The sequence below is a fragment of the Syngnathoides biaculeatus genome, chromosome 7 (assembly GCF_019802595.1).
Source record: "Syngnathoides biaculeatus isolate LvHL_M chromosome 7, ASM1980259v1, whole genome shotgun sequence".
NCBI lineage: Eukaryota > Metazoa > Chordata > Actinopteri > Syngnathiformes > Syngnathidae > Syngnathoides > Syngnathoides biaculeatus.
Genome location: NC_084646.1, coordinates 7,064,543 through 7,090,746, shown reverse-complemented (window position 1 = coordinate 7,090,746; position 26,204 = coordinate 7,064,543). Strand labels below are relative to the sequence as shown.

The 26,204-nt window shown below is 42.6% G+C and overlaps 2 protein-coding genes across 6 annotated transcripts in view; both read left to right on the top strand.

The window, feature by feature from the left end:
* sned1 (sushi, nidogen and EGF-like domains 1) overlaps positions 1 to 7,572 on the top strand; it is a 76,389-nt gene extending 68,817 nt beyond the window's left edge. For 4 of the 5 annotated variants that reach the window (XM_061824981.1, XM_061824980.1, XM_061824982.1 and 1 more), the window contains 8 exons: positions 792 to 888; positions 990 to 1,072; positions 2,371 to 2,472; positions 3,870 to 3,977; positions 4,088 to 4,175; positions 5,215 to 5,294; positions 5,386 to 5,419; positions 7,200 to 7,572. In XM_061824981.1, coding sequence (XP_061680965.1) covers positions 792 to 888; positions 990 to 1,072; positions 2,371 to 2,472; positions 3,870 to 3,977; positions 4,088 to 4,175; positions 5,215 to 5,294; positions 5,386 to 5,417 — 590 coding nt within the window. In that variant the 3' untranslated portion in view covers positions 5,418 to 5,419; positions 7,200 to 7,572. The remainder of the gene's footprint in view (positions 1 to 791; positions 889 to 989; positions 1,073 to 2,370; positions 2,473 to 3,869; positions 3,978 to 4,087; positions 4,176 to 5,214; positions 5,295 to 5,385; positions 5,420 to 7,199) is intronic. The other variant, XM_061824984.1, reaches the window with a different exon arrangement.
* A 1,267-nt stretch (positions 7,573 to 8,839) lies between these two features.
* Positions 8,840 to 26,204, top strand: part of ryk (receptor like tyrosine kinase) — a 30,778-nt gene continuing 13,413 nt past the window's right edge. The window contains exons 1-8 of the mRNA XM_061824605.1: positions 8,840 to 9,504; positions 17,752 to 17,873; positions 17,937 to 18,036; positions 18,927 to 19,058; positions 19,217 to 19,288; positions 21,192 to 21,333; positions 21,422 to 21,522; positions 25,927 to 26,010. Of these exons, the coding sequence (XP_061680589.1) occupies positions 9,273 to 9,504; positions 17,752 to 17,873; positions 17,937 to 18,036; positions 18,927 to 19,058; positions 19,217 to 19,288; positions 21,192 to 21,333; positions 21,422 to 21,522; positions 25,927 to 26,010 (985 nt within the window). The 5' untranslated portion in view covers positions 8,840 to 9,272. The remainder of the gene's footprint in view (positions 9,505 to 17,751; positions 17,874 to 17,936; positions 18,037 to 18,926; positions 19,059 to 19,216; positions 19,289 to 21,191; positions 21,334 to 21,421; positions 21,523 to 25,926; positions 26,011 to 26,204) is intronic.

Genomic DNA, 26,204 nt, shown 5'->3' with positions numbered 1-26,204 from the left:
CTGGTATTTCTGTCTCGCCGTTTTGTATAAATTGCACCAACGTGGAGTCAACCCGGGAATTTTGCGGTTCCGTAGATCGTCCCTGAACTCCATTTCACACTTCCTGTAAACGCTGACATGTTCAAAAGCCCCTTTTACAACTACCTGTGCATGCTGAAATTTTTGGACTTTATGTTGTACAAGCAGCACTGATAGAATAGGGGGACAAAGTTAACGCAGGATTTTTCCATCGTCAGTGGTAGAACATTGAACATTCTCATGTATTCTGGATAGAAAGCAACAACATGAAGTGGTGGGGCAAAGTCGACGTGCAATTTTTCCATTTTCAGAGGTAGTTTTAAAAGCCTCATTCACAATATTTGTGAGTGCTGCTGCTTCAGTTTCTCCAGTAGTATCAGAAGCCCCTTTCACGCCACCTGTAAATTTTCTGACTTTCTTTTGTACATCACAAATATGTAATAGGGGCACCCAATAAATCTTCCGTCAGTGGCGGTAGTATCCAAAACTCGTTTCATACTAACTATAAAATATCCAACTTTGATGTGTTCTATGTATTCAGTATGTATGTAAGTCCTAGGCAGAGAGTTAGATCTTCTATTATGTCTCTGAATCTTTTTTTTTTTTTTTTTTTTTTTTTTTTTTTTTTGGGTCTAGTTAATGAAAATTTTCATGGACAATAAAAAAAAAATCCCTTCTCTCCAATTTGGAATCACCCTTTATGTGATCTCTTAACACCCCCACCCCACCCTAAAAAAAAACCCCACTTACGATTTATGTTTCCTTGGGCTCAGTGCCAATGGAGGCCAGGTCCGGAAGAAGAGAACGACCAACCAAAGGAGGACGAAGGCCGTCTCAGCCTCAGGATCAGGGCGGGGGTGCTGAACAGAGGTACGACATGATCAGATCAAAGTGAACAATAAATATGAAACACTCCTTAGCCTTAACACAATGATCAAAAATATTTGGACTAATGTGGACGTTCTCTGCAGCTACACTGAACTGATCGACAGGAGGGGAAAGATCACAGCCAAGTTCACAAACCTGCCGAGAAAAGTCATCCGGCATCGGACAAGTAAGCAAAAACACGACAATACTAAATACGCCGGTCTACAGTATGTACAGGGACGCTTCAAGTAATTGATATTTGAACACACACAGTGCAGCAACACAAAATTAGAAATTCAATAAAGCATTACTCACAGCCACATATCCTTTATCCACAGCTATATATTCTTTATCCTCTACATAGAGCTGAGAAGCGGCGAGATGGCCACAATGTACACACGTTCATGTACAGTACAGTACAGTGTGTCCGTCGGTCTGGGTTATACTACCCTCCGGTGGCCAAGATGAGCAGTGGCGCGATGGCCGTTCAGCTGGTGCAAAGTGTGACAAAAACTGTTTCATTGTTTTTAATTCTATGTAATGATGTCGTTTTTAGAAAGCAAGATTTTCTCTCTTTTTCAATACTGACCTGAAATCCCATGACAAAATAGATCTGGCAATTTTCTGCCTTCAGATGTAGTTTCACAAGCCCTTTTTTTTTTTTTGTACGCAGCGTGTAAAAGCCAGCATTTTGCTACTTTTACCTCGGTAGTATTTACATTTTTATATAGTTTGGGCTATATATGGTAGTCGCATTTCAGGTTTTTGTTCCCCGGCTCTAGTTTTTCTACATCTGCGTATTTGTGTGACATTTGTTTACGTTGAGGAGGCCTTAAAAAATCTCTGGCTTAAGTCGTTCCATGTGTGCCTAGATTAGGCAAAAAGGATCTCTTGCGTTGTTTTTGTTGTCTTTTGACATGTTAAGATTTGTTGTTTTGCTTTGGTAATTGAATCGTGCTGCGGATGACATCATCGGCTCAACAGTGGCTCAGACGTTCAAAGTTACTGTACAAATTTTACTTATGTTCATCTTATGTTTTTTTGGGGGGGGGGTAATCTCATAAGTTAATTTTTCTAGAGTAATACATTATTTTCTTTAAAAAAAGTGTATATATATATATATATTATATATATATATATATATATATATTATATATATATATATATATATTATATATATATATATTTTTTTTTTTCCAAGCGGCAGTGGTCAATTTTCTCGCAGAAAGCTGTATTTTTCTTTTTTTTAAGTTGTACTTCTCATGGGAAAGTATAAATATTGTCTGCTTTTTTTTTAAGAATAAATATATTTTTAAAATCTCAAATCATCTTTCTGTATTGAAATGAATGGAAATGCCGTTAATTTGTTCCAAATAAGAAAGATAGCACTCTGTTATTGTCATATTGTTATTTGACACCTGTGTGAATTTTCCATCTTGGGTAGTAGTATACTAGCTATAAAATCTGTACGTTTTCACCCGGCAGAACCCCAATTGCCGCTTCGACTGGAGAGGATGGAGGAGACCACAAACAAAATCAGCCTGGCGCTGGAGATTCAAGAGGGGACTGCGTCCAGGGCAAAAGCTGGTCAGTGTCTACGAGTGCACTAAATTGTACTACTAGTGGGGACAAAGGGCAGACTAGTACCCGGGCCTTCAGCTGGCGAACAAGACTATCAAATAAATCTTCAAATGGCTGTCTACACTCGTGGCATGCAGATGTCAAATAGTGCAAGTTTTTCTTCATTAATAACATGTTGTTGTCCTACTAGCATGCCAACATTGTCCTACTACCGTGCAAAAATCTCATTCAGTAGTGGAAGATCGTTCTGAAAAATAAAGTGGCTAGTGGACATTGACATGCTACTAGTGAGATTATAAAATTTTACGAGTTAACATCTAGAACACAGGTGTCAAACTCAAGGCCTGGGGGCCAGATCTGCCCCGCGACATAATTTTATGTGGCCCACGAAGGCCAATCATCTTCCATGATTTTTTGTTACAATCTGTTCTAAATTACTTAGTCACATATCGTAAATGATTACATTCAGATGTTATTAACATTTTTATGTAACCAGACATGAACAATGGTTGAAAAACACATTAGCATTAGCAGTCTGATTGCAAAACTATTTCAGAAATTTTGTGCGTAAGTTTGAGGCGATTACAGATGGTTTATGGTTTCACAGTCATAACGGCCCTCTGAAGGAAACTGGAACTGCAATGTGACCGGCACCAAAAATGAGTCCGACACCTCTGATCTAGAGCACAGGTGTCAAACTCAACCCGCAGGGGCCAGATCTGGCCCACCATATGATTTTATGTGGCCCGTGAAGCCAAATCTAGAGTGTCAATTTCTATTTCTAAAAGTATGTACCAAAATTTCAAATTGTCATATATCGCAAATGATAACGTTGAGATATTACAAGCATTTTTGTGTTACCAAATGTGAATAGTTGAAAAACACATTACCGTTGATTTCTGATTCCAAAACTAGTTCATAAATTGACCATTTAAATTTGATGACATAATTAAATATTTTTGTTCCACAGTCATAACGGCCCTCTGAGGGAAACCGGAACAACACTGTGGCCCGCGAGAAAAAAAAGAGTTTGACACCCCTGATCTAGAGCTTCTCCTGAAATTTGTCAACTTTGCCTCACTAGTTCCATGATGCAGCTGTGCTACTAGTATGCCAACGTTCTCCCATTAGTGAGGACAAAGCGCATAACTATGACATGGAGCTCAAACTTGATATGAAGGATATGGAATGAACACCCCCCCACAGAGAAACTTCGGTTATTTCCTGGGGCTGCTTTGCTACATCCAGCACACAGCAGTGCCGTCAGTTTGTGCAGGATACAAAATCCTTTATGCCGATTTGTTGTAAAATGAAGTTGCTTATCTTGGAAACTTGCGGATCTTTTTTTTTTCCCCTCCTATCTTCATCACGCGTTTTTTTTTTTTTTTTTTTTTTCCCCCCAGAGTCGTCCCAGGACTGCCTGAGCGCGCCCTGCCTCAACGGCGGCACTTGCAACGACTCGCGCGTCTGCCACTGCGCCGCGGGCTTCAAAGGCGCGCAGTGTCAAATGTGTACGTTTACCGACGCGCGCGCGGATCCGTTTGGTTTTACCGCACTGAGCGCCCGTTTGTAGTCGTAGAGCGTTGACGATGGGAACATTTCGTGCGATTGTATGTTACAGCGTGCCAGCGAGTGCCTCACCCGTGCACCCGCCTCTACTCCGAGACAAAGAGCGTGCCCGTGTGGGAGGGCGACGTCTGCCATTACGTGTAAGTCGCTGGCCCCTGAACAAAGTTCTGTTCTGTTCAGAAACTCGAAGAGCTTTTTAAAAAGGACTTCTACTAAAATAAAGATGCCACCAGGAGAAAGTGGCGATCTTTCTTTGAAAAACATTTTTTTTTGGTAGCTAGATTAAATTGTCCTGCTTATCAATAGCATAAAAGCAACCAACAAAGGAAAATTTGATACAAGCGTAACATTCGAAAAGCAATTAAATTAAATTTTAATCTAACCTAAAGGATAAAAATGTTGTATGTTGGAATCCGTTACTGAATAGACTAATTATGCTTCAGTAAAAAGTATGGATAGTATGATACATTGAAAGGCATATTTGAACAGTGAGTACGAATAGAAAGGTTGAAATGTAAGGAGTAATATAAATATTTTATGATTCAATATGCATAGTAATTACTGTACATAATCTTAAAAAAACAATCTTATATATTGTAGTGGCAAAAACTAAATGTCAAAAAAAGTAACATTTTTCCTAAAGTAGTACATTATGCCATGAAAAAAAAAGTTTTAAGCATTGTTGTATACTTTTATTTTTTTTCTCACTTCTTGAGATTGACTTGGTTTTTATTATTATTGTTATTATATTTTTATTTAATATTTTATTATTATTTAATTGTTTCCTTTAAAAAATGAGTCCGTATCTTACAGATATAAACTCATTTTTATACAAATGAGTTTTGAGGAAAAAGTCTAAATGCATTTCAAAATTAATATTTTTTTAAAACGTGATGAAAGTACATTTTTTTCATTAAAAAATCTTATCTGATCTAATCTTACAAGGATAGACTTTTTTGAAAAATCAATTTTTAAATGGGTTAAAAAATCTTTCATAACTGAAGCAGTAATCATGCAAGGATAAAGTTTCTTTTGTTTGTTTGTTTGGTTTTGGGAAATGTAGTCATTTTAAAAGAGAAAACATTTTTGTGAAAAAAAAAAAATATATTGTTGGATTTCAACTTTAATCTCATACTTAACATTTTTTTCCAAATTCTTTGTTCTTTTTTGTTCTTGCAGGTACAAAAGAATGTATAAAGTGCAGCAAGATGTTTGCTACCGAGAAGTCTGCGACTCGACGCTTCCAAGGCAAAGTCAAGGTGAGTTCCAAGCAGATGTCAAAATAATCATAAAATAAAACCATTTACTCATTTTTCTCTTTTTTTCCCCCCTTCTTATTAACGCCTCCAGTAACAGTCAGAAGAACAACCAGACAACAGTGAAGGTTTGTTTGATTTAGTCGCATTATGTTGTCGATGATCCGCAAATCAGAATGGGTAAAAAGTATCATATAATATTGAGGAAACTGACAAAACTTTTCATGGAAAAATAAACGCTCAAACAAGAAAGTAGCGTAAGTTCCGGTGTATAAGCCGCGACTTTTTTCACACGCTTTCAACCCTGCGGTTTATGCGGTGATGTGGCGAATTTGTGCATTTTTTTTGTAACGGCCGCAAGGGGGCACTCTAGCGGAAAAGGTAAGAGTGAGGTGGAATATATGTGCCGAGGAAGTGACTTTTACCGGTCTGGTTCTTTTAGCACTCCGCTAACGTGTTACTGCCGCGTCTCAGTGATTTTTACCAGTAAGTTTTATCTTAAACGGATCCTCTTAGCGCGGCGCTAGGGTTAGCGTTAGCGTGAAACTCTCTGTGTACCGTTTTTCTTTGTAAATATCTCGTGTTTCAATGTGGGCACTTGCGGCTTTTACACAGCTGCAGCGTATGTATGTATGTACCAAATGGTATTTCCATTACATATGTTCTGGGTGAGGCTTATAACCAGGTGCGCTCTGTAGCCCGGGAATGACGCTCGATAAAACAGCCGGCGTCCACTGTAAAGTCAACTGCTAAAATAAAGCTAACCACGTAGTGGCTTGCTGACAAAAATAATCGTAAAAACAAAGTCGAGTGGAACCTCGGAGTTCAAACATGTGAATTACGTGGAAGTCACCCTCCATGATTTGGCTGCGTAATTCTCCGGTAGCTTCTACTTTTCTTCTATTATCTGTGGCCTTTGATTTGTAAGGCTTTGATTATTACGTTTTTATTCTTTGGGGTAGTCGAAATAGTCGACTTAGCCAAACGACGCTAGGTAGCAAGAGCCGGAACAAGCACGCACTCCAGTTTGCTACTCAGTGATTATCTCCTTCTGTAAATCCACTGTGGTTTGCTCCACTTTTCTTTTTTCCCTTTGCTGCTGGTGGTACCGCCGTCTTTCATTGGGCCTATGGCAAAGATTATTATTTATTATTTTTTTAAATCGTAAGAAGCGAACCCAGAGGCAGTTTTTATAAGGATCTTTTTTTTTGGGGGGGGGGGGGTCTAATTTAGTCCGATTTGGACGACCCTCGAGTTGTTCGAACACCGATCTTCCACTGTAATCCAATCTTTATGTACTCTTGCCCCCCCCCTCACCCCACCCCACCCAAAAAAAAAGTTTTTTGGGGTGGAATGGGGCGAGTTGGGGGGGCTATTGGAAATTTTGCAAGAATAAAGTTGTACCACGTGCCCAATTATTTTTGCTTTGCCTCCTTGCGAGCAAATATTTGACATAGACATGAACTTCAGGCACTCCACCACAAGATGGTAGCAGCAAACTTCACAACAAATTGTGAATTTACAGGTAACTTGTTTATTGCCACTCCCAGTTGATGTTTACTGGAAAAATAAACATAGAGCAACGAATTATGCATCATAACACATTACTTTGTCTTTAAAAAGTCATCTCGCTTGAATGCCCGGACTGGCTAACAAAGATAGCATTTAACTTTAAGAAAATAAAACATTTGAACATAAAGTGCTGCAACACATGTAGACAGACAATATAAGAATACCTACAGGCATATATTCTTTATCCTCTGCGAAATATTACTAATTTTACTGAGAAGAGACCGTCGTTTTCCGTGTATTTATTTTGAAAGTACAACACTGCGGGACAGTGTCAATGGGGATCGAAGCATGAAATCACAAAATGTTATTCAACATGTACTGTTTTTAATATTTCAGAGCACTCTGAGGCCGGCGCAGGGGAAACATCCACGTTGGTGTTTACGATGTACTTGAAGTACCACGGTTGTAAGATGAGATAAGACAAGATAAGATAAGACAAGGCGAGGTTACGCCGGCGTCGTTGACGCTGCGCTAACCCGTCAGGACACACTGGAACATTTCAAGCTCCAGGACGTCCGACAATCCCATCGCGAGTCGCAGGAAGTCATTTCTCCCTCCCTCTCTGATGATGGCGCAGTGTTTTCTTTGTAAAATATCTTTGTTTTATTTTTTATTATTATTATTATTGTTATGTATTAGCAGGCATCACTGCTCGTTATGCTGTAAATAGTGTCCATAGGCCATTTTTGTAGGTGAATATTTTAATAATAAAAATGTGAAAAAAGTCCCGTGGCTTTGTGCCTTTTCTTCATGCAATAATTTGTCGCACTTTTTAGAAACGTGTTTGCAAAATGCTTCGATTGACAGAATAACGCGCATAAAAGATAATATACCAATCGGCATGCTCATTATGTATGGATAAAATTCGAGTTAACTCACCTGGTATTTGATTTTTTTTCTCACAAATTATTATACCATATCACTGTCATTTCATAGTTATTTGCAAATCTTGGAGTTATTCTAAATAAAAACTTCAACGTGAAATAAGAAATTGGAATAACTAATTTTACTAAATTAATTTGTTAAAAATAGGGACATCTTTTTCGTTTGAGCTCTTTATTCATGCAATAACACCAAATATATATATATATATATATGGTCTGAAAATTAAGAAATAAATGCCAAAAGACATTTTTTAAAAAATATATTTTTGCTTTATTACACTTGTTTGGCATGTTGATGATCGTTTAAATCATAGGTGTCAAACTCAAGGCCCGGGGGCCAGATCCGGCCCACGAAGGCAAATCCTATGTATCGACTTTCATGATTTTTGTTCAAATCTGTACCAAAATTTCAAATTGTCATATCATAAATGATAAAGTTGAGATATTACAAGCATTTTTGCGTTTCCAAACAATAGTTGAAAAACCCATTACTCTCGATTTCTGATTCCAAAACAAGTTCATGAATTTCATATGTAAATTTGATGAGGGGGTTAAAGATTTTTGTGGTTTCACAGTCATAACGAACCGTAAGTAAAATGTGGCCCGCGACAAAAATTAGTTTGACACCCCTGGTTGAAATGATGCATTCAACAAAGTTCCACCGTCAGTTGCTTTTTTTTTTTTTTTTTTAACCACAAATAATGTACACGGAATAAAAGTTGCAATTTTACATGAGAAGTCTCGTTTTTTTTTTTTTTTTTTTTTTGGGGGGGGGGGGGGGGGGTTGACAAGTAATTTTTACCATAACCCGTAAAGCCGCATTTAGATCGAGTACAATACGCGGCCTTCGCGAATATCGTAATTTCTGGTGATAGTTACATTTTTACTGTTATGTCTGCTTAGACGACTATTGTGTGGCTCGGGCACCTTATAGAACACAGTATTTGGCACTGAAACCACAGTTAAAATTTACATATTTACCTGTATGGGTCAATAATTTAAAGGGAGGTTTTCGCAAGGATTCTTTAGTTAAGTTTCCTGATTTACCACAGCCCCTGAAGACGGCATTTGGACAGCCAAAGCAGTGCGCGCCCCCGCGGCTCCCTGCGCGCTCTGCCTGAGAAAAGTGAGCTAGTGGCGGACCGGAGGCGGGGAGGGAGTTGGTACGACCGTGGAGGGAGAAAACGGACCATCTCGGCCCCAATTCGGAACACTTTTATTGACTTTCGCCGGCCGCGGAAGGCGAAATGTGCCCGTTCTAGAGGTTTGCTGTGATGCGCGGCGGGTGGGAAAGTCGGAAATATCCCAAGTTGGAGCCCGCAGACTGGCTGAAAAGTTAGCCAAATTAGCTCGCGTCGGCTAAATTAGCCCGTCGAGGACAAAAACAGGCCCGCCGGGGGGAACGAGCGAGGCGGCCGAGAGTGAGGAGGAATGTCGCGCCCCGGGATTCGGAAGTTCACCTACGGATGAGAAGAAGGAGACCCGGGAACGCGGACGACTACTTGCGAGCCAGGGGACCGCTGCCATGTTGGGGTGGCTGCCGCTGCTCGGCTCCGGCGGCCCGTCCGAGCACCGGGGGTGCCTGAGCTCGGCGGTGCCGCCGCGGCGGCGGGCGCTCGGGAGCGCCTTCCTCAGGCTGCTGCTGCTGCTGGAAGCGGCCCTCGACCTCGCCGTTTCGGGGCTCGACGGCGACAGCGGCGGCAACAACCGCAGCGTCAACATATACATGAGCGTGGACGAGCTCAACAGGCTGCTGGGTGAGGAAATTTGTTTTATCGGATTGCAAAAGGGCTGAATGGTATTGTTACCCATCACTTGGACTCCTCCGTCTTTTATAAACTCACTTGAAAGTAAACGATACAAATGATATTTCTGAATATTTGGGGGGAAAATAAAAAGTTGAAAATACAAACACGAAAATAAAATAAAAAGTATTTTCGAAACGTTTTAGTAAGTAATAAAAAGAAAAAAATGAGTATTTTAGAAACGTTATACTAAGTAATTCGGAAACAGATGGAAGATCTAAACGTTCAAATATGGATTTGTAGTTACTGTGGCTAATGTGATCCCCACAATATCATCGCAGGTGCCAAACATACCACACGCAGTGCCACATTTTGCTTTGCTATGAGATTTTAATCTCTTAAATTTTGGCCTTTAGAGCAACCTGCACAGATTATTATCCGCGATTAAATATATATATATAAAACATAGATTTAACAGCCACGCTTCGCCGACTGCTCGCTTTCTCTCACGAGAAGTGGAAGATTATCGTGTATAATGTCGACAAAGAAATATAAACTTGCACAGTTCTCCGAATTAGAGGTCGTGCATGCTCGCTTCTGGCTCTTTGTCACTCATAATGGTTGTCTACTGCAATACTAACACCTAAAACAAAAACAATTGAACATTGTATAGTTTAAGGTCAAAATGTTTTCCCCAACTGTGTCGTTTTAGAAATTAGCAGTGATGTTCCAGGGATTATAACACACCCAGAGCAGCAACCCATACAAATAGGGTTTATAACACTGTTATAACCACAACTTACTACTATTTAGTAGGGGACCTTCCCTGACCATTTTTCTTGCTCTTATGCTGCATGTAGCTCATCATATAGTTCTCAGTGCCGCGTGGTACCACACTGAAGGCACGCAATTCTAAATTCAGACTTGCGTTTTTTATAGAAACGGTTGCGGTTTTTCAGTCGTAATAGATTTTTTTTTTTTTTAAATGGAAGGGGAATTTAAAAAAAAAGTTTTTCTGAAAGAATGGCATTTTATTTTTTCACTTTATTTTTCCAGATAATTATTTTCTTCCCCCAAAGCCAGTTAACTTTTCAGGAATTAAGTCATTTTGTTTTTGTTTTTCCCGGGAAATTTAAGCAATTTAAACGGATTAATTTGTATCTTTTTTTTTTTTAAGTCATATTTTGTTTAGCGAACGGTCACGTTTATTTGAGGGAAAACAAAGTTGTAATCTCGTGGGAATTGTATCATTATTATGATTATTTTTTTTTCAAGAGTAAGATCCTAATTGAAGCGGCACGGTGGAGCAGCTGGTAAAGTGTTGGCCTCGCAGTTCTGAGGTCCCGGGTTCGATTCCGGACCTGCCTGTGTGGAGTTTGCATGTTCTCCCCGTGCCTGCGTGGCTTTTCTCCGGGCACTCCGGTTTCCTCCCACTTGCCAAAAACATGCAACATTAATTGGACACTCTAAATTGCCCGTAGGTGTGATTGTGAGTGCAGCTGTTTATCTAAATGTGCCCTGCGATTGGCTGGCGACCAGTTCAGGGTGTACCCCGCCTCTTGCCCGTTGACAGCTGGGATAGGCTCCGGCATTCCCCGCGACCCTTGTGAGGATAAGCGTCAAAAGAAAGTTCCCAATTTCCTGTGACCTGCTGAAGAACTACATCAATTTCCTTTTCTTTGCGCCGCGTCTACTCGGCGCAGCATCTCTCATGTGAAGTCTCGCTGGGTCAACAGATGGAAATGTTGCTGATAACTTTACCAAATGAGCCATTTTCTCTCGCAGACGTCAAGCGAACCCTTCGGGCCCGACTCAGATGTGCGCATCGCGTCTCGCTCAGCGGTCCAAGAGCGGCCGTCGTCCCAGATCGCTTTCGCATGTGAATATGTTGTCTCCCCCCAAACCCCCCCCCCCCCCCCCCCAAAAAAAAAAAAAAGGCATTGGAATGCAAACCATGTCCAGTGGGATAACTTGTGGTCCTCTACGACCATTTACTGTATTTTGTGGTTACAATCCCATGCAGCCTTTCATAAATAATATATGACGCACTTATCCCGCATCAGCGATTGGCTGACGGACAGTGGCAAAGTCAAAACATCAGGTACACATTGCTAGAAATATTTCTCCAAATATTAGATGGGAAAATAGACAACACTGGAAAAATAAGGGATAAAAATGTAGATTTATTTGGGGGTGGGGGGCGGGGGGGGACTCCAGGAGCGGCGGACAAAAATCTAAAAAAAAAATTGTTATTGAACAATACCAATAATCAGGCAAAAAAGGTAAAAGTACAACAATATTCAAAAATCAATCAAAAGCCTTTAATGTCATTATATGCTGTGCATACAACGAAATGATGAGAGCTTCTCCGCAAGGTGCAATAAAATAAAATAAAAATTGAAGAACGTCATAGGTAAAAAAAACAATCGATAAAACATCAAGCTGCTAAAATGGATGAATAAGTAAATATTGGGGAAAATGTTCGATAGAAATATGTTTGAAATTGATAAGATGAATGTAGAATTTTTAAGAAAAATAAATAAAATTAAAAAAAACAAAATACACGTAATATTCATACAAAAAAACAAAACAAAAAATCAACAACACCATAACTCTTTTGAAAAAAAATTTAAACAGTTAATACATTTTTCACAGATAAAATTACCAAAATATAAGTTCCATGAGGGAACTGTAAAGGAAAATATATAAAAATGAATTTTTAAAAAAAGTACAAAAAAATTATAAGTGCAGAAATATTTGGAAAATAAAGAAATAAAAATGTAAATTAAAAAAAAAGAATACAAACAGGCAAAAATAAATGGGTGAAAAGTACAAAAATGTGCATGAAAAAAATAAAAAAAATGGGAAAACTATAAAGAATTACTGTTTAGCCGCAGTTTGTTGGTTGTAGCGGTTTTGTTCGCCTTGTAAACATTGGCCTTGCGCCCACCCGCCGAAATGGCCGCCTCCGTTTTAAATGCTGGAATAGGTTTGTTTTTTCCCGCCGATGTGTTTTGTTCAAATGGGCTTTAGACAAACTTTGCAGCAGGCTGTCACTTGTCCCCCCCACCCTGCCGCAAACCCAAACCAGATCCAAACCCCTGACGATACGGTTCCTTTCTTTTGAACAAAACTTTCCCTCTTAGCGGCAGCCATGTTGGTGCGCTTGTGCGTATATCCCTGTGACGGGAGCGGGAGGATTCGATTTTGACATTTTTCTAATTTTTTTCAGTAAAACAAACGTATTCATTGAAAAAAAATCTGCAAAACTATAGCCTTCGTCTTTTTGTTTTCTTTTATTTTTTTAAAAATATATATAGTTTTTGTTCTCGTGAGCGTCCGTCGAGCGGCATGTTAACCCTTTTTCCGTGCTTTGCGGACGCGAGCGTGTTAACCTCCTGGAGAATTTGTTTAGCTAAATTAAGCATCCCAAAATATTTGTCCCGGTGCAGTCGGCGTCGCGAGGCTTCCCTAACGTCTAAAAATAGACCTCCAAATATTTCCCCCAACTTCATCGTTTCTTCAGCAGACCACCAGATGTTTGTTTATTTGTGGCGCAAACAATCCCCACCTTCTCCCGAACAAGCAGCAGCGAGGTGATGATTATTCCGGATGAAGGGGGAAGACCACCCCCCGGACCCCCACGCACCCTCGAGGCCATCGCTTGAATAAAAGCAAGCGGCTGATGTACGGTCCTGTTGAAGTGAAAGAAAACTGCACGTTGCACGGAATCCTCCGTTTTGAAATACGTTGTCGTGATGTCGGCAAGAAAGGAGGAACGAGTCAATGAAAGGCAGAATGTCCAAAGTACGGCTGCAACTAATTACTAATTATTATAGTAATCGGTGAATCCGTTGATGATTGTTTTCGATTAAGCGATGAATGAGATAAAAAATGACCGTCACTTTTCTCCGCTGTATAATTACCGTAATTTCTGGCCTACGGAGCGCACCTGATTATAAGCCTCACCTAGCACATTTGTCAAGGAAATACCATTTGGTACATACCTAAGCCGCACCTGTGGAAAAGCCGCACGTGCCCAAAGAAAGACGGTACACACAAAGACTTTTCAAAGTTTTAATACCTTAGCTTAACATAGCAACAACACGGTAGCACGAACTGGGCTGGTTAAAAAAAAAAAAAAAAAAAAAAAGCTAAATCACTGAGACGCAGCAGTAACACAGCAGCAACTCGCTAGCACAGCGCTAACGCTAGCACAGTGCTAACGGGGCCAGTTTAAAAAAAACATACTGGTAAAAATCACTGAGACAGGGCAATAAAACAGCAGCAACAGACGAGGGCAGCGCTAACACGGTCGGTTTAAAAAAACAAAAACAACATACCGGTAAAAGTCACTTCCTCGGCACATATATGCCACCGGTGTCACTCTTAACTTTTTCGTTAGAAAAAAATGCACAGATTAGCCGCATCACCGCATAAAGCTCAGGGTTGAAAGCGCGTGGGGGGGGGGGGGGAAGTCGCGGCTTCTAGGCCAGAAATTACGGTAATTAGCTTGTCCCGCACGGGCCGTCCATTTTCCCAATTGTCTCGCTGTCTTGTTGTGGCTTGGAGGAGGTATAAAGGCGCAAATGTGGGCCCACAGGAGGGTCTTTGTCAGATGCCACCCGGACCTCGGCACCTGCTCGCCGCCGCCTTTTTTGTCCCCTCCCTTTCGATGCGTAACGCGATCCACGACGTTCATGTTTCATGCCCGCCTGAGCTTTTGTCGTATTTTACGCAGGCGATCATTAGAACGGGTACCGTGGTACATTTTGCATTCTTTGGTTTGCGAGCTACTGGAATCGGGTTGCAAAATGTAGCAAATCAGTCTGGTCACTCTTTTCCACGCCTGGTTGCGCCGCTTTAATTGCTATCAAAGCGCAACGCGGCCTCACGTCGAGAAAAGGGAGGCACACAGAGTTCAAGCCAGAGAAAGGCAATTATCACAGCGGCGCGGCCGTTTTCTCGCGGGAGGCTCATTAGGCCGCTCGTTGTGTGTTCAGTTCCAGCTGTTTATTAATCCTCCGCCACCGGCACAACACGTCCTCAGTCCTGCGACAAAGCGCAAACTGTTGCGACGCTGCACTTTTCGCCGTCGACAGCCCCGAACGGCACGTAATCGCATCCATTTTCGACCTGTTTCTGTTCAAAAGGTGTATTCACGTGTTTTCCCAAAACAGCAAACAAGCGTAACGCCCACCTCACATCGCGCAACGCTGACAAACTGGACCGGCAGACTGCACGTTCCACTGTTTTGACTCTTCTTCTTTTCCTTTCGGCTTGTCCCGTTAGGGGTCTTTTTCCATCTAAGCCCTAATCCTGTCCAACCTGCGAGAACCTCAACATCTTCATTTCTGCCACCTCCAGTTCTGCTTCCTGTTGTTTCTTCAGAGCCACCGTCTCCAATCCGTACATCAAGGCCGGCCTCACAACTGTTTTGTGACCTTTGCCCTTCATCCTAGCGCAGACTCTTCTGTCACATAGAACACCAGACACCCTCCGCCAACTGTTCCGCCCCGCTTGGACCCGTTTCTTCACTTCCTTACCACACTCACCGTTGCTCTGTATTGTTTTGATTCGAGTATTTGAAGTCATCCACCCTCGCCATCGCTTCTCCCTGGATCATCAATCTTCCCCCTCCGCCCCTGTCATTCATGCACATATATTCTGTTTTACTTCGCTTTCACTGCAGATCAAAATATCACCCGCGAACATCATGGTCCAAGGGGATTCCAGTCTAACCTCGTCTCTCAGCCTATCCATTACTACAGCAAACGGGAAGGGGCTCAGAGTGGATCCCTGATGCAGTCCCACCTCCACCTTAAATTCTTCTGTCATATTTCTCTGGCACACCAGACTTGCACACGCAGTACCACAGTTCCTCCCTTGGTACTCTGTCATAGGCTTTCTCCAGATCCACAAAGACACAATGTAGCTTGTTCTGACCTTCTCTACTTTTCCACGAGCATCCTCAAGACAAATAATGCATCTGTGGTACTCTTTCTAGGCTTAAAACAATACTGTTGCTCGCAAATACTTAACTTCTGTCCTGAGTCTAGCCTCCACTACTCTTTCCCACAACTTCATCACGTGGCTCATTAACTTTATTCCTCTATCGTTTCTACAACTCTGGACATCCCCTTTGTTCTTAAAAATGAGAACTAGCACACTTTTCCTCCATTCTTCTGGCATCTTCTCGCCCGCTAGTATCCTATTGAATAAGTTGGTCAAAAACTCTACAGCCACCTCACCAAATTGCTTCCATACCTCCACTGTGGCGACCCCTAATGGGACAAGCCGGAAAAAAAAGATGTTATGCGATGATCTCACATTTCTTGACGGCTTAAAAAAAGTGTTATAACAAGTTTATGTGTGTCATGCGCTCACTTTTCCTTCCTTTAAAGAGTCATTGCGACTGATGGTAGTAATAGCAGCACATGTGTCGTGCTTTGATGTGAGCTCATAAGTTGCGGGGAAAATCAGCCCCGCAGGTTTGAGTGTTAACGCCCACACGGCGCCTTTGTAGCTGCCCCTTTAAGATGTCGCCCATCTCCTCCCCTAGCTGGCACCAAATGCTGGAGGTGTTTTTAATTGAGTCAATGTGAGAAAGTGGTTAGAGCCCGAGGCCGCTGCGCACATTCTTGCCTTTAAACGAGATCCTCGAAGTCAGGACAGAGAGTCGAACCCGCACCCGCTCACCCCCAGGCTGTTTTTTGGGTGTGTGTGTGTGTGTGTGTGTCATTATCAAAATAAACACAGTAGGGCTGTATCTTATGTTAGTGTGTGTGTCTGACATTGTGGCCTCTGTCAAGCATCCTCTTAACCCCTTTGGTAAAATTGCGCTCATTTCGCAGCTCATCCACACTTCAATGTTTTGAAGTTCTTCACTTTGGGCGCTGCGAGGTTGCAAGTGCAAACAGATGTGCTCGGGCCATCCCTCTCATCTAGGCGGGGGCGAGGGGGATATTTTCTGGCTGTCTGTTCATGACAAACTGGCATTTTGGGAGGGGGGCTTGACCAAGTGAGAAGCTCTGTTTGTTTCTCAAGCTTGATTGAGCAAAAGCACCTGTTTTCTATCTCACAGAATTTCACGGCATAGGACCAAACAAAAAATGTCAGTATCAATACTGCCTTGCTCATTTTCCCATATTTCCCATCAGTGTCAACTTTCCACTTTTGCTCATTTTCCATACATTTTTCACATATACCTACTTAAAGGTCCACTGTCAAGAAATGGACCATTTTTAGTATACTAATGAAAAAACGGCAGCCGGTATGGACCCATCCGTTTTGTCACCACAAAACATGATTTTGACATATGTGGCTTTTTGTAACTCCCGCCATGAAAATCATCTCAGGGAATTTGTTTTCGACAAGAAGCAGGAAGTGACACGCAGGGCAGTAGCGCACTCAAGCGGACTCGTTGGTTTCTATTAGTTTTACCTTCGGGAAGGTAGCTCTGTGTTCCTTCGCGTTAGCCAAAATGCCGGCTCGTTGCATTGCTGGATATTGCTCGAACACTCGGGAGGATGGATTTACGCCTAATACGTTTCCAAGAGACCCGGTTCTTCGTGAAAAATGGATTGCACGGGTGCAAAGGACGAGACCTTCGTGGGTTCCAAATGACCGGTAGGTGTGTATAGAGCGACTAAAAAAACAGAACATAACAAAACATCCACGTCCGTAAGTCAGAGGCGCTAAATGTGTCGATGTGCCCGTCGGTGCCGTGTCTACCGATCATGGCTTCGGCCGAGCTTCCGTGTCCCATAGTAGGTGGGCGGACGAGCCGTCGGCCAAGCCGTGCCTCGCAAACGAGCACAGCTTTGGCCGGGCTGGCTCATACATACCGTCTGGGAGTCTGTTGTTAGTTAGAAGTGATCCGCATATCGTCTAAATTTGGCTCGAAACAATAGGGTAATATAGCCCAGACACTTCACTTGGTTGTAAGATGTTCTCTTCTTTGAAAAGAGCTTCGGTGTCAGAAGGGGCGTGTCCCATAGTAGGGGCCACGGCGTGTTTTCAATGGCGAATGTCCTGGGTGACATCACGGGCAGGGGATGCAGCCAATATGGCGACCACTTGAATGTCGAATGATACTAACGCAACTTTGCGCATGGATGATGCGCTCTCCGCTCATATTTATTTTTTCGTATAGGCATTAAAGTGAATAATGTTATATGTATTTTTCATTTCAATATCTATTTTAGAATGATGACACTTGGGCTTTAAGGTCCGACTCGATGCGTTCTCTCCGTACAGGTCTGGACGCAGAGCTTTATTACGTCCGTGACGACGTGGTGAACCACAACGCCATGTCCTTCACCATGCCCGTGCCCAGCGAAACCAACAGCCTCCACTTCACCTGGCACTCCAAGTCCAAGGTAAACGCCAACATCGCTTTCGACGCCACGTCATCGTCACGACACGTTGTTCTCGATTCCCAGGTGGACTACCGCTTGGGGTTCCACGTGGAGAACCCTCCTGCCATGAACACACCGCGGAGCAACATCTCCAGCCAGGGCGAGCTTCCCCGCGTTCCCTCCGGTTTGTTGAATTTTTTTTTTTTTTAAATATACCTTTTGGATCCATTAACTACAAATTTTTTTTAATAGTTAATACATAACAATAACATTAATTGGACACTCTAAATTGCCCCTAGGTGTGATTGTGAGTGCGACTGGTTGTCTGTGTCCATGTCCCCTGCGATTGGCTGGCAACCGGTTCAGGGTGTACCCCGCCTCCTGCCTGTTGACAGCCGGGATAGGCTCTGGCACTCCCCGCGACCCTCGTGAGGATAAGCGGCAAAGAAAATGGATGGATATAATTGTGAAGTTTGTCAGTCACAAACCAAAACGGATTTGAATTTATCTTGTGAAATGGGCTACTTGGGGGGGGGGGTGTCAGTCGCGTGTTTTATTTTTCCACTTTTGAGATCAAAATTATGAAAAATAAATTTCAAACACCAGAGATACATTTTCCATATTTTTCATTTGCTAGATATCTCCTCCCCAGCCCCCCCCCCCCACAGCCCAAAAAAATCAATTACATTTTGTTGTTTATTTCAAGGCACGGTGGCGCAGCTGGGAAGCATTGGCCTCACAGTTCTGGGTTCACGGGTTCGATCCCGGACCCGCCTGTGTGGAGTTTGCATGTTCTCCCCGTGCCTGTGTGGGTTTCCTCCGGGCACTCCGTTTTCCTCCCACATCCCAAAAATCTGCATTAATTGAAGACTCTAAATTGCCCCTAGGTGAGATTTGGAGTGCGATTGTTTGTCTCTGTGTGCCCCGCGATTGGCTGGCAACCAGTTCAGGGTTGTGCCCCGCCTCATGCCCGTTGACAGCTGGTATAGGCTCCAGCACCCCCCCCCCCCGACCCTTATGAGGATAAGGGTGTGACTGACTGACTTTTTTTTTCTTTTTGTGCGTTGCCAACAGTTTTTCGAGTGGACCTTTTCTGTTCGGGCAAGGTGGACGGCGAGGCCGTCGTGACGGTGCAGCTCAATTTGACCTTGCACGGCAACAACTACACAGTGCTGAACTTCAAGAGGAGGAAAATGTGCTACAAAAGTAAACAAAGGCCTTCGTCAAACCTTTGGGGGGGATTGTGTAGGGGAAAGTCGAAAGGTTTATTTGCAAATATTGTCCAAATCAATTTGCGCCATTACGTGAACATGTTTTGGCTTAACCTCTAACGTTATTCTCTTTGCCCTTTTTCTGTTGGGCAGGAATAGATTCCGACCCAAACATTCCATTTCCTTTCAACAACCACACCCTCCACACGGCTCAGCAGCCCGACTGTGAGTATCTCCTTGTGATCTTTGGGTTCTTGCTCCTTCCAGAGCTTCTAGACTGGCATTGACTGACTCTTTCAGCTCCATCGTCTTGATTGGTTTTCACATAGACAAAAAAAAAATACCATTAATTAACGCTGTTTCATTGATGCGTTCATAGACATTACCCTTTTTTGTTGTCCTTGTTTTTGGCTGTAAGACTGACAATCGTGATCAAACTCCGCCTCTTCATTTTGCTGTTGCGTCGCCTCAAGATTTAGAGTGAGATTTTTGTTCTTTTTTTTTTTCCCAGACTATAATGAGCAAATAGTTTGTTTGGATTCCTTTGAGTAAGACTGCTTTGTTAAAAATGGGTAACAGTAATTCTGCAGAAGGTACTATTGAGCCACAAAGCCAAGTTCCTCATCCTTTTGCTTTCGATTGATTGATTGATTCTACTGATTTAAATTTGAAATGTAAAGCGATCACATTTTCAATAGTTGTATTTCAGTGTAACTTTTCAATGTTAACAATTCAACTCTCTACAATTCGCTGTCTGAAATTCACCGTCTGTGCTACCATGCAGTGTTACTTCAGGTCAGAACCGAACAGCCAGCCAATCGCAGTTACGCTTTCTTACTATGTGACGTCACGTGATTAAGCCTGGTGGCACAGACTGTGAATTTTAGACAGCGAATTGTAGCCATTTCAAATTCAAATCCTGGTGGCAAATATTTACTTACATACTTTCTTGCATGCTCTGTAGGGCTAATATTATTTATTTATTGATTTATTTTAATTTTGGGAAGATAATTTAACCTCAATCGCTTCCTTTTGTGAAGACATTTTTGTCAGACTTTTAAGTGGATGTCTGGCCCTGGCGACAACAGAATAGTAATTAATTAGTAATAGTATTGTGTATTAATTTACTGATTGGGCGGAACAGTGGATCAACTAATAAAGCGTTTGGCCTCACAGTTCTGAGGACCCGGGTTCGATCCCGGCCCTGCCTGTGTGGAGTTTGCATGTTGTCCCCGTGCCTGCGTGGGTTTTCTCCAAGCACTCCGGTTTCCTCCCACATCCCAAAAACATGCAACATTAATTGGACACTCTAAATTGCCCCGAGGTGTGATTTGGAGTGGGACTGTTGTTTGTCTCTATGTGCCCGGCGATTGGCTGGCGACCAGTTCAGGATGTCCCCTGCCTCCTGCCCGTTGACAGCTGGGATAGGCTCCAGTACTCCTTGTGAGGATAAGCGGCAAAGAAAATGGATGGATGGAATTTACTGATTGACGGTGTTGATATTTTGTGCCCAATGGTGTATGATAGCAATACAGTATAAAGAGTCCACCTAGCAGTTATGCTATAATAGTCCACAGATGTTTATGAACAGTCCATGTCTATGAACATGAATGTTTTTTACTCTCAATAGTCCAGATACGCATCTTACGCAGTGTTTGGGCTCCTTTGTGAGCACACCGCCCCTCAGTACCATTAGCAGTACCATTAGAGGGTTGCGTTACTTCTGCTCCAGCAGGCCAGAACAACCTGAGGCATTCTTAAGCTTCCATCATAGTAAGTTAAAGTCTCAGCACTTTACAATGGGAAAACCCCCGAAAAATGTTGACGGTCTCAAACTGTATTGCTTTGCTCCACTTTGGACGGCTCCCAAAAAGAGAGATGGTTACATGACGCACGGGCTATTTTTGCCACTTTTCCACCAAGCTGTCAACTCCAATTACTCGAAACAACCATAATCACTTTATAAAGCAAGTGTAGGAAAATGCAAACCGTTTCGAACGGTACCGCTGAAAATTTGGTGAGCTTGTGATGGCGGAAACAAAATGACAGCGGTCAATAATGGTACTGACGGGTGACAAGTTGATGGAAATTCATTCGAACAATGCGGCTTTTTGTGCGCGTCCATCAGTGGACGGCGTGACTGCGCCCACCACCTCCACCCAAGTGTTCTACATCAGCGTGAGCGTCTGCTGCATCGTCATCTTCCTGGTGGCCATCATTCTGGCCATCCTGCACCTGCACAGCATGAAGAGATTGGAGGTGGAGGACAGGTCGGGGTCTTTGGATCACGTCTCATCCATCTTTCGTCTTTGAATACCGTCGATTATTAGCGTTTATTTCCGCCCTTTGTTCTTCCAGCGTGAGCGACAGTGGAAGCTCGCAGGGGCTTTCTCAGCCTTCCACGCAGACCACGCAGTACCTTCGGGCTGACACACCGAACAACGTGGCCCCCGTGTCCAGTAAGTTTGACATAGACAACGCATAACGCAGAACTTCATTGATACTTCCCAAGATGTTGCACAATCGATATACAGTGACATATTGGAAATTCAATTAATCTGTTCTTCCAAACTGATAGAATGTCGACATACCTTGCACTGAATGTGCTCTGCTTTTTTTCCGCATAATAAGGCTTTTCAGTCTGGTACAATTGGAAATGAAAATTGAAAAAGGCTAATAGTTGCCATGGCAAGATGGCAACGGAACTACTGGAAGTGCTAAAGGAGATTAAGGATTCAATTCAGTACTCGCTCTGGTACTGTTTGTCATGGGAATTGCTGAAATGAGAAAGCGCTAAGGCAGACGGATGTGGATGTTACGCCTTGCTTTGTATGAGGCTACTGCCGTAGTTTCTGGACTATAAGGCGCACCTGATTATAAGCCTCACCCAGTACATTTTTAAAGGAAAAAATATTTTGTACATACATAAGCCGCACGTGCCCACATTGAAACATGAGATATTTACAAAGACTGTACACAGAAAGAGTTTTAATAATATACTATAGCTTTTTATTTCCAAACGGTGCCTGTGACGCGGCAGTAACACAACACGGGAGGGAGTAACACAGCACTTACAGGGCTGGTTTAAAAAAAAAAAAAAAAACAAATTTAAACCCAAAATTTACTGAGACGTAGTAGCAACGCGGTTCAGGCCACCTGCTTTTACTACCTCTGAAAGCTTTTTTTCATCTTTTTACATTGCTCCAGTTCTTCCCGCTGCCGTTTCGAGCGTCACACCATCGATTCATTTATGCAAAGTTTACATGCAGCAGCTCTTGTTTCCTTCTTTGTCGGCCAGCTCGATTGCTTTTAACGTGAAAGCTGCGTCATGTGCATTTCTTCTTGTTCTGTTCATGCTGATTCACATTCATCCAAAGTTACATTAAACTTGCGTCTTCCTCGACACGTATAGTCCACCTGTCTGACTCTTACCTTTTCTGCTCAAGCACCCCCTGGCATCATTTCATAAGCCGCAGGGTTGAAAGCGTGTGACAAAAGTAGCGGCTTGTAGGACGGAAATTACGGTAACTTCAATTTTGTACTTAAATTTGAACACTTACACTTTTCCAGTTCACTATTATACACTAACTGATTAATTACAGTAACTGTTGTCCAGGGAGGCGAAGACCTGGAAGTGCAAAACAATATAAAAATTGTGAAACACATTTCAGAAAACAAATCAACAAAAGCCAAAACAATTCTACCTGTCTGACTCTTACCTTTTCTGCTCAAGCACCCCCTGGCATCATTTCATAAGCCGCAGGGTTGAAAGCGTGTGACAAAAGTAGCGGCTTGTAGGACGGAAATTACGGTAACTTCAATTTTGTACTTAAATTTGAACACTTACACTTTTCCAGTTCACTATTATACACTAACTGATTAATTACAGTAACTGTTGTCCAGGGAGGCGAAGACCTGGAAGTGCAAAACAATATAAAAATTGTGAAACACATTTCAGAAAACAAATCAACAAAAGCCAAAACAATTCTACCTTTCAGAAAAACAACTGAACATGTGACAAAAGTAGCAGCTTATAGTACAGAAATTATGGTAATTTAAGTGAGAATTGCAAATGGGAGGCCCTGTAGCTCAGTGGTTAGAGCACTGGTTTGATAAACCAGGGGTTGTGGGTTCGTATCCCACTGGGGCCTCCACTCCCTGAGAAGGCTTGCGTCAGGAAGGGCATCCGGCGTAAAAATTGTGCCAAACATATGTGCGTTCATCTGCGATGACACGCTGTGGCGACCCCGAAAGGGACAAGCCGAAAGAAACTTACTTTAAGTGAGAATTGCAAAAAAGTTAGGATGTCGGATGATGGAATAGCAAAGAGATTTCAAATGGAAATTTGCTCAAATTGTTATATGTGCTCAGACTCCAACCTGAAGAAAGAAAGTACGACAGCGGATGGATTGGATTCCATGAGTATTTCTAGTGAGAATTGCTTAAAAAAATGCTAACAGTGGGTGTGCTAACATAGCAGCAAATGAAGACACATCCATTTTGCAGCCTTGCCTAAACGCAATTAGGGAGCGGGAATGCTGTCACTAGCTGCGCTCTTGTCACGGGGCAGCTACGATGTGTCACCACTTGTTTAGGTTTGCTTCTTTCAATTGGCTTGCAGTGTAAACATTTGTTTGTTTGTTTTTAGTTTTGAATGTCCACTTACGGGATTCGGCACCTATGAAGTTATTTTGCTGACATGTTTTATACTTTCTTTATATATACATAATTTTGACAAATTGCAGGGCTATTGCATGAAATCCGTCTTTCAGGCTTGATCACTTACAAAATGTTTCCAACCACACGGTGACATGGGGGGGGGGGGGGGAATCTTCCAAGTCATCATCGCCCTCTTGTGGATGTAACTCTCATCCTCCGCTGCACCATTTTCCAGACACGTGCTCCCATTTATGCTTGACTTTTTGTGTGTATGAGCTGACGACAAACATCTATTGAACACTTGCCATCCTCTTTATTGGGTATGTCTGCGATTAGGTAAAGTTAGCGAATGATTAATTTTTATAATTCCTACGGGGGCCAAGTGGCAGCAAAACAATCAAAGGACTCTTATATGATTTAATGAGCCGTTTGCAGTTTCATAATACAATATGCATGCGCAGATACGCATGTGTACTTACTCTTTCACAACTTAATCTTCGACACACTCAACTCTCAATTCAAAGCTGTGGAAGAACACTTATGAAAACATCTGCAGCTATCATAAAGTGGTGTACATAATGATCGAACATGAATTGAGCATCTTTATTGTCATTTTGTGGCGCAAATAAAACGAAATTGGGGATCGGACGCAGCCGAGTAGGGTTAGGGTTTCGCCTTTTACGACTGTTGTCGTTGTGATGTTGAAATGGACCTTTCCGATGACGATCTTAAGCTCCGCCCCCTTAGCCATCTCCCACAGGCTTCCAAAATGGCGAATGACCAGAGCATGTATGAAGTCGATTCTCCGTCACGTATTCCAGATAATATTGGGGTATGTTTTTTGCCAAATGCGTCAGACTTGTCCAAGAGAGTTCTACGGAGAGGTCTCAACTATTTCACGCAAGGATATGTCCACGGAATTGAGATTTTGGACGGAGCAGGACGCAATGTCAGAGTTACACCGAAACGTTGGCGATCGATGCTAAAAAGTTTGATGCCTCACAAAATCCAACGGGGTAAAATAGTGGAATCGTACGGCGCATGTAAAGCAGGGTGAGTACTTTTTACTTGGAAAGATCACACATAACATCATTGTAGTGAGCGGGTGTATTCATTTGACTTGGCTCGTAATCGAACCGAGCTCTTCGCCTTAAAATTCCCATGTGATACAAATAGGCAAATAGACATTTCTCTTGCATGACTTGGCGCATTTACTTATGACTAACCCAAATCTTTGGTATAAAACATGACGCACTTCATTCAGCAGGTCACTGATACCCTAACAAAGTGAAAGTTGTCGTCCTTCACTGACAGTGAATTCAATCAAACTCAAAGAAGATACTTCTGCCTCACTTACCTTCGAACATACAGCCTTGTGTTTGTTGATATTGTTCACATTTAGTTGTACGTGCGCTCTTCCACAAGCCTTAATCTGTTGTAGACACTTCGTCAACTGTGTTTTAGGCTTTGGAATATGAATCAACCGGGCCCTCTGTAACCTCGCAGGATATTTTTCATCAGAATTGCACCTTCCCCAAGCGCATCTGATGACCATTTTCTTAGTAACGTTAACTTTTCCAAGCGCACGCTACTGACAACCAGTGTTGCTTGTGGGACAACATGGCCCCAGGGGCGTGTCAAGCCAGGGATTAAGACAATGCGGCTATCTGATTGGCTATTATTGTACGAGTGATTGACAGGTCGTAAAGGTCAATTGTCAGGACGAGAGTTCACACAGTCACTGTTAAAATAAAAGCAGTTGAATCGCTGAACATAATGGGTGGGCTGGCGACGCACTGCAGTGTTGACCCCAAGAGGTGTCACTTCATCTTCAAACATGAAAACCTCCACCTTGAAAAGTCCCAGCACCAAACTATTGAATATACTGTGCATACATAATACGCACCCCCACGTTATCGCACTTTAAAGAATGAGGTTATTTTTACACCAGACGGCATCCCAGTAGCTTGAATTCAGTAAACATTACAAACTTGTACCCAGTCTAGCCCTTATAGCTAGACATAGGTAAATAATAGCTCGTATTTCTGATGTGAATTGCTCATTATAGTATATTGGTTCTATTTCAAGGAGTGACAGAAATGCTAACCATTGGATCGTTGGGGTGTTCCTAATGAAGTGGCTCGTGAATGTGTTCCCCATTTGTCCGAGCGCTCCATTGAATCCTTCCCTTCTCCTCCTATCAGACAACCACCCCGGTTCCGCACCCATTCTCCAGCTCGCCACCTCCTCCTTCCAAAACACCGGCGCCCCCCCTCACGAAACCAAAAGTAAGTGACCTTGTCCCCTTGCCAGCCTCTCGTGCGCCACTTCGCTGCACGGTTCGCCTCCAGGGGGCGGCATTGACCCACAAGGCCTCTCTCGTCTTGCCCGACCTGCATGCATCCACGGCTTCCTTTATCTTATCTCATAACACATTAGAAGATGAAAACATCCAGCTGACCGGGATTGCCCCCCAATGTTG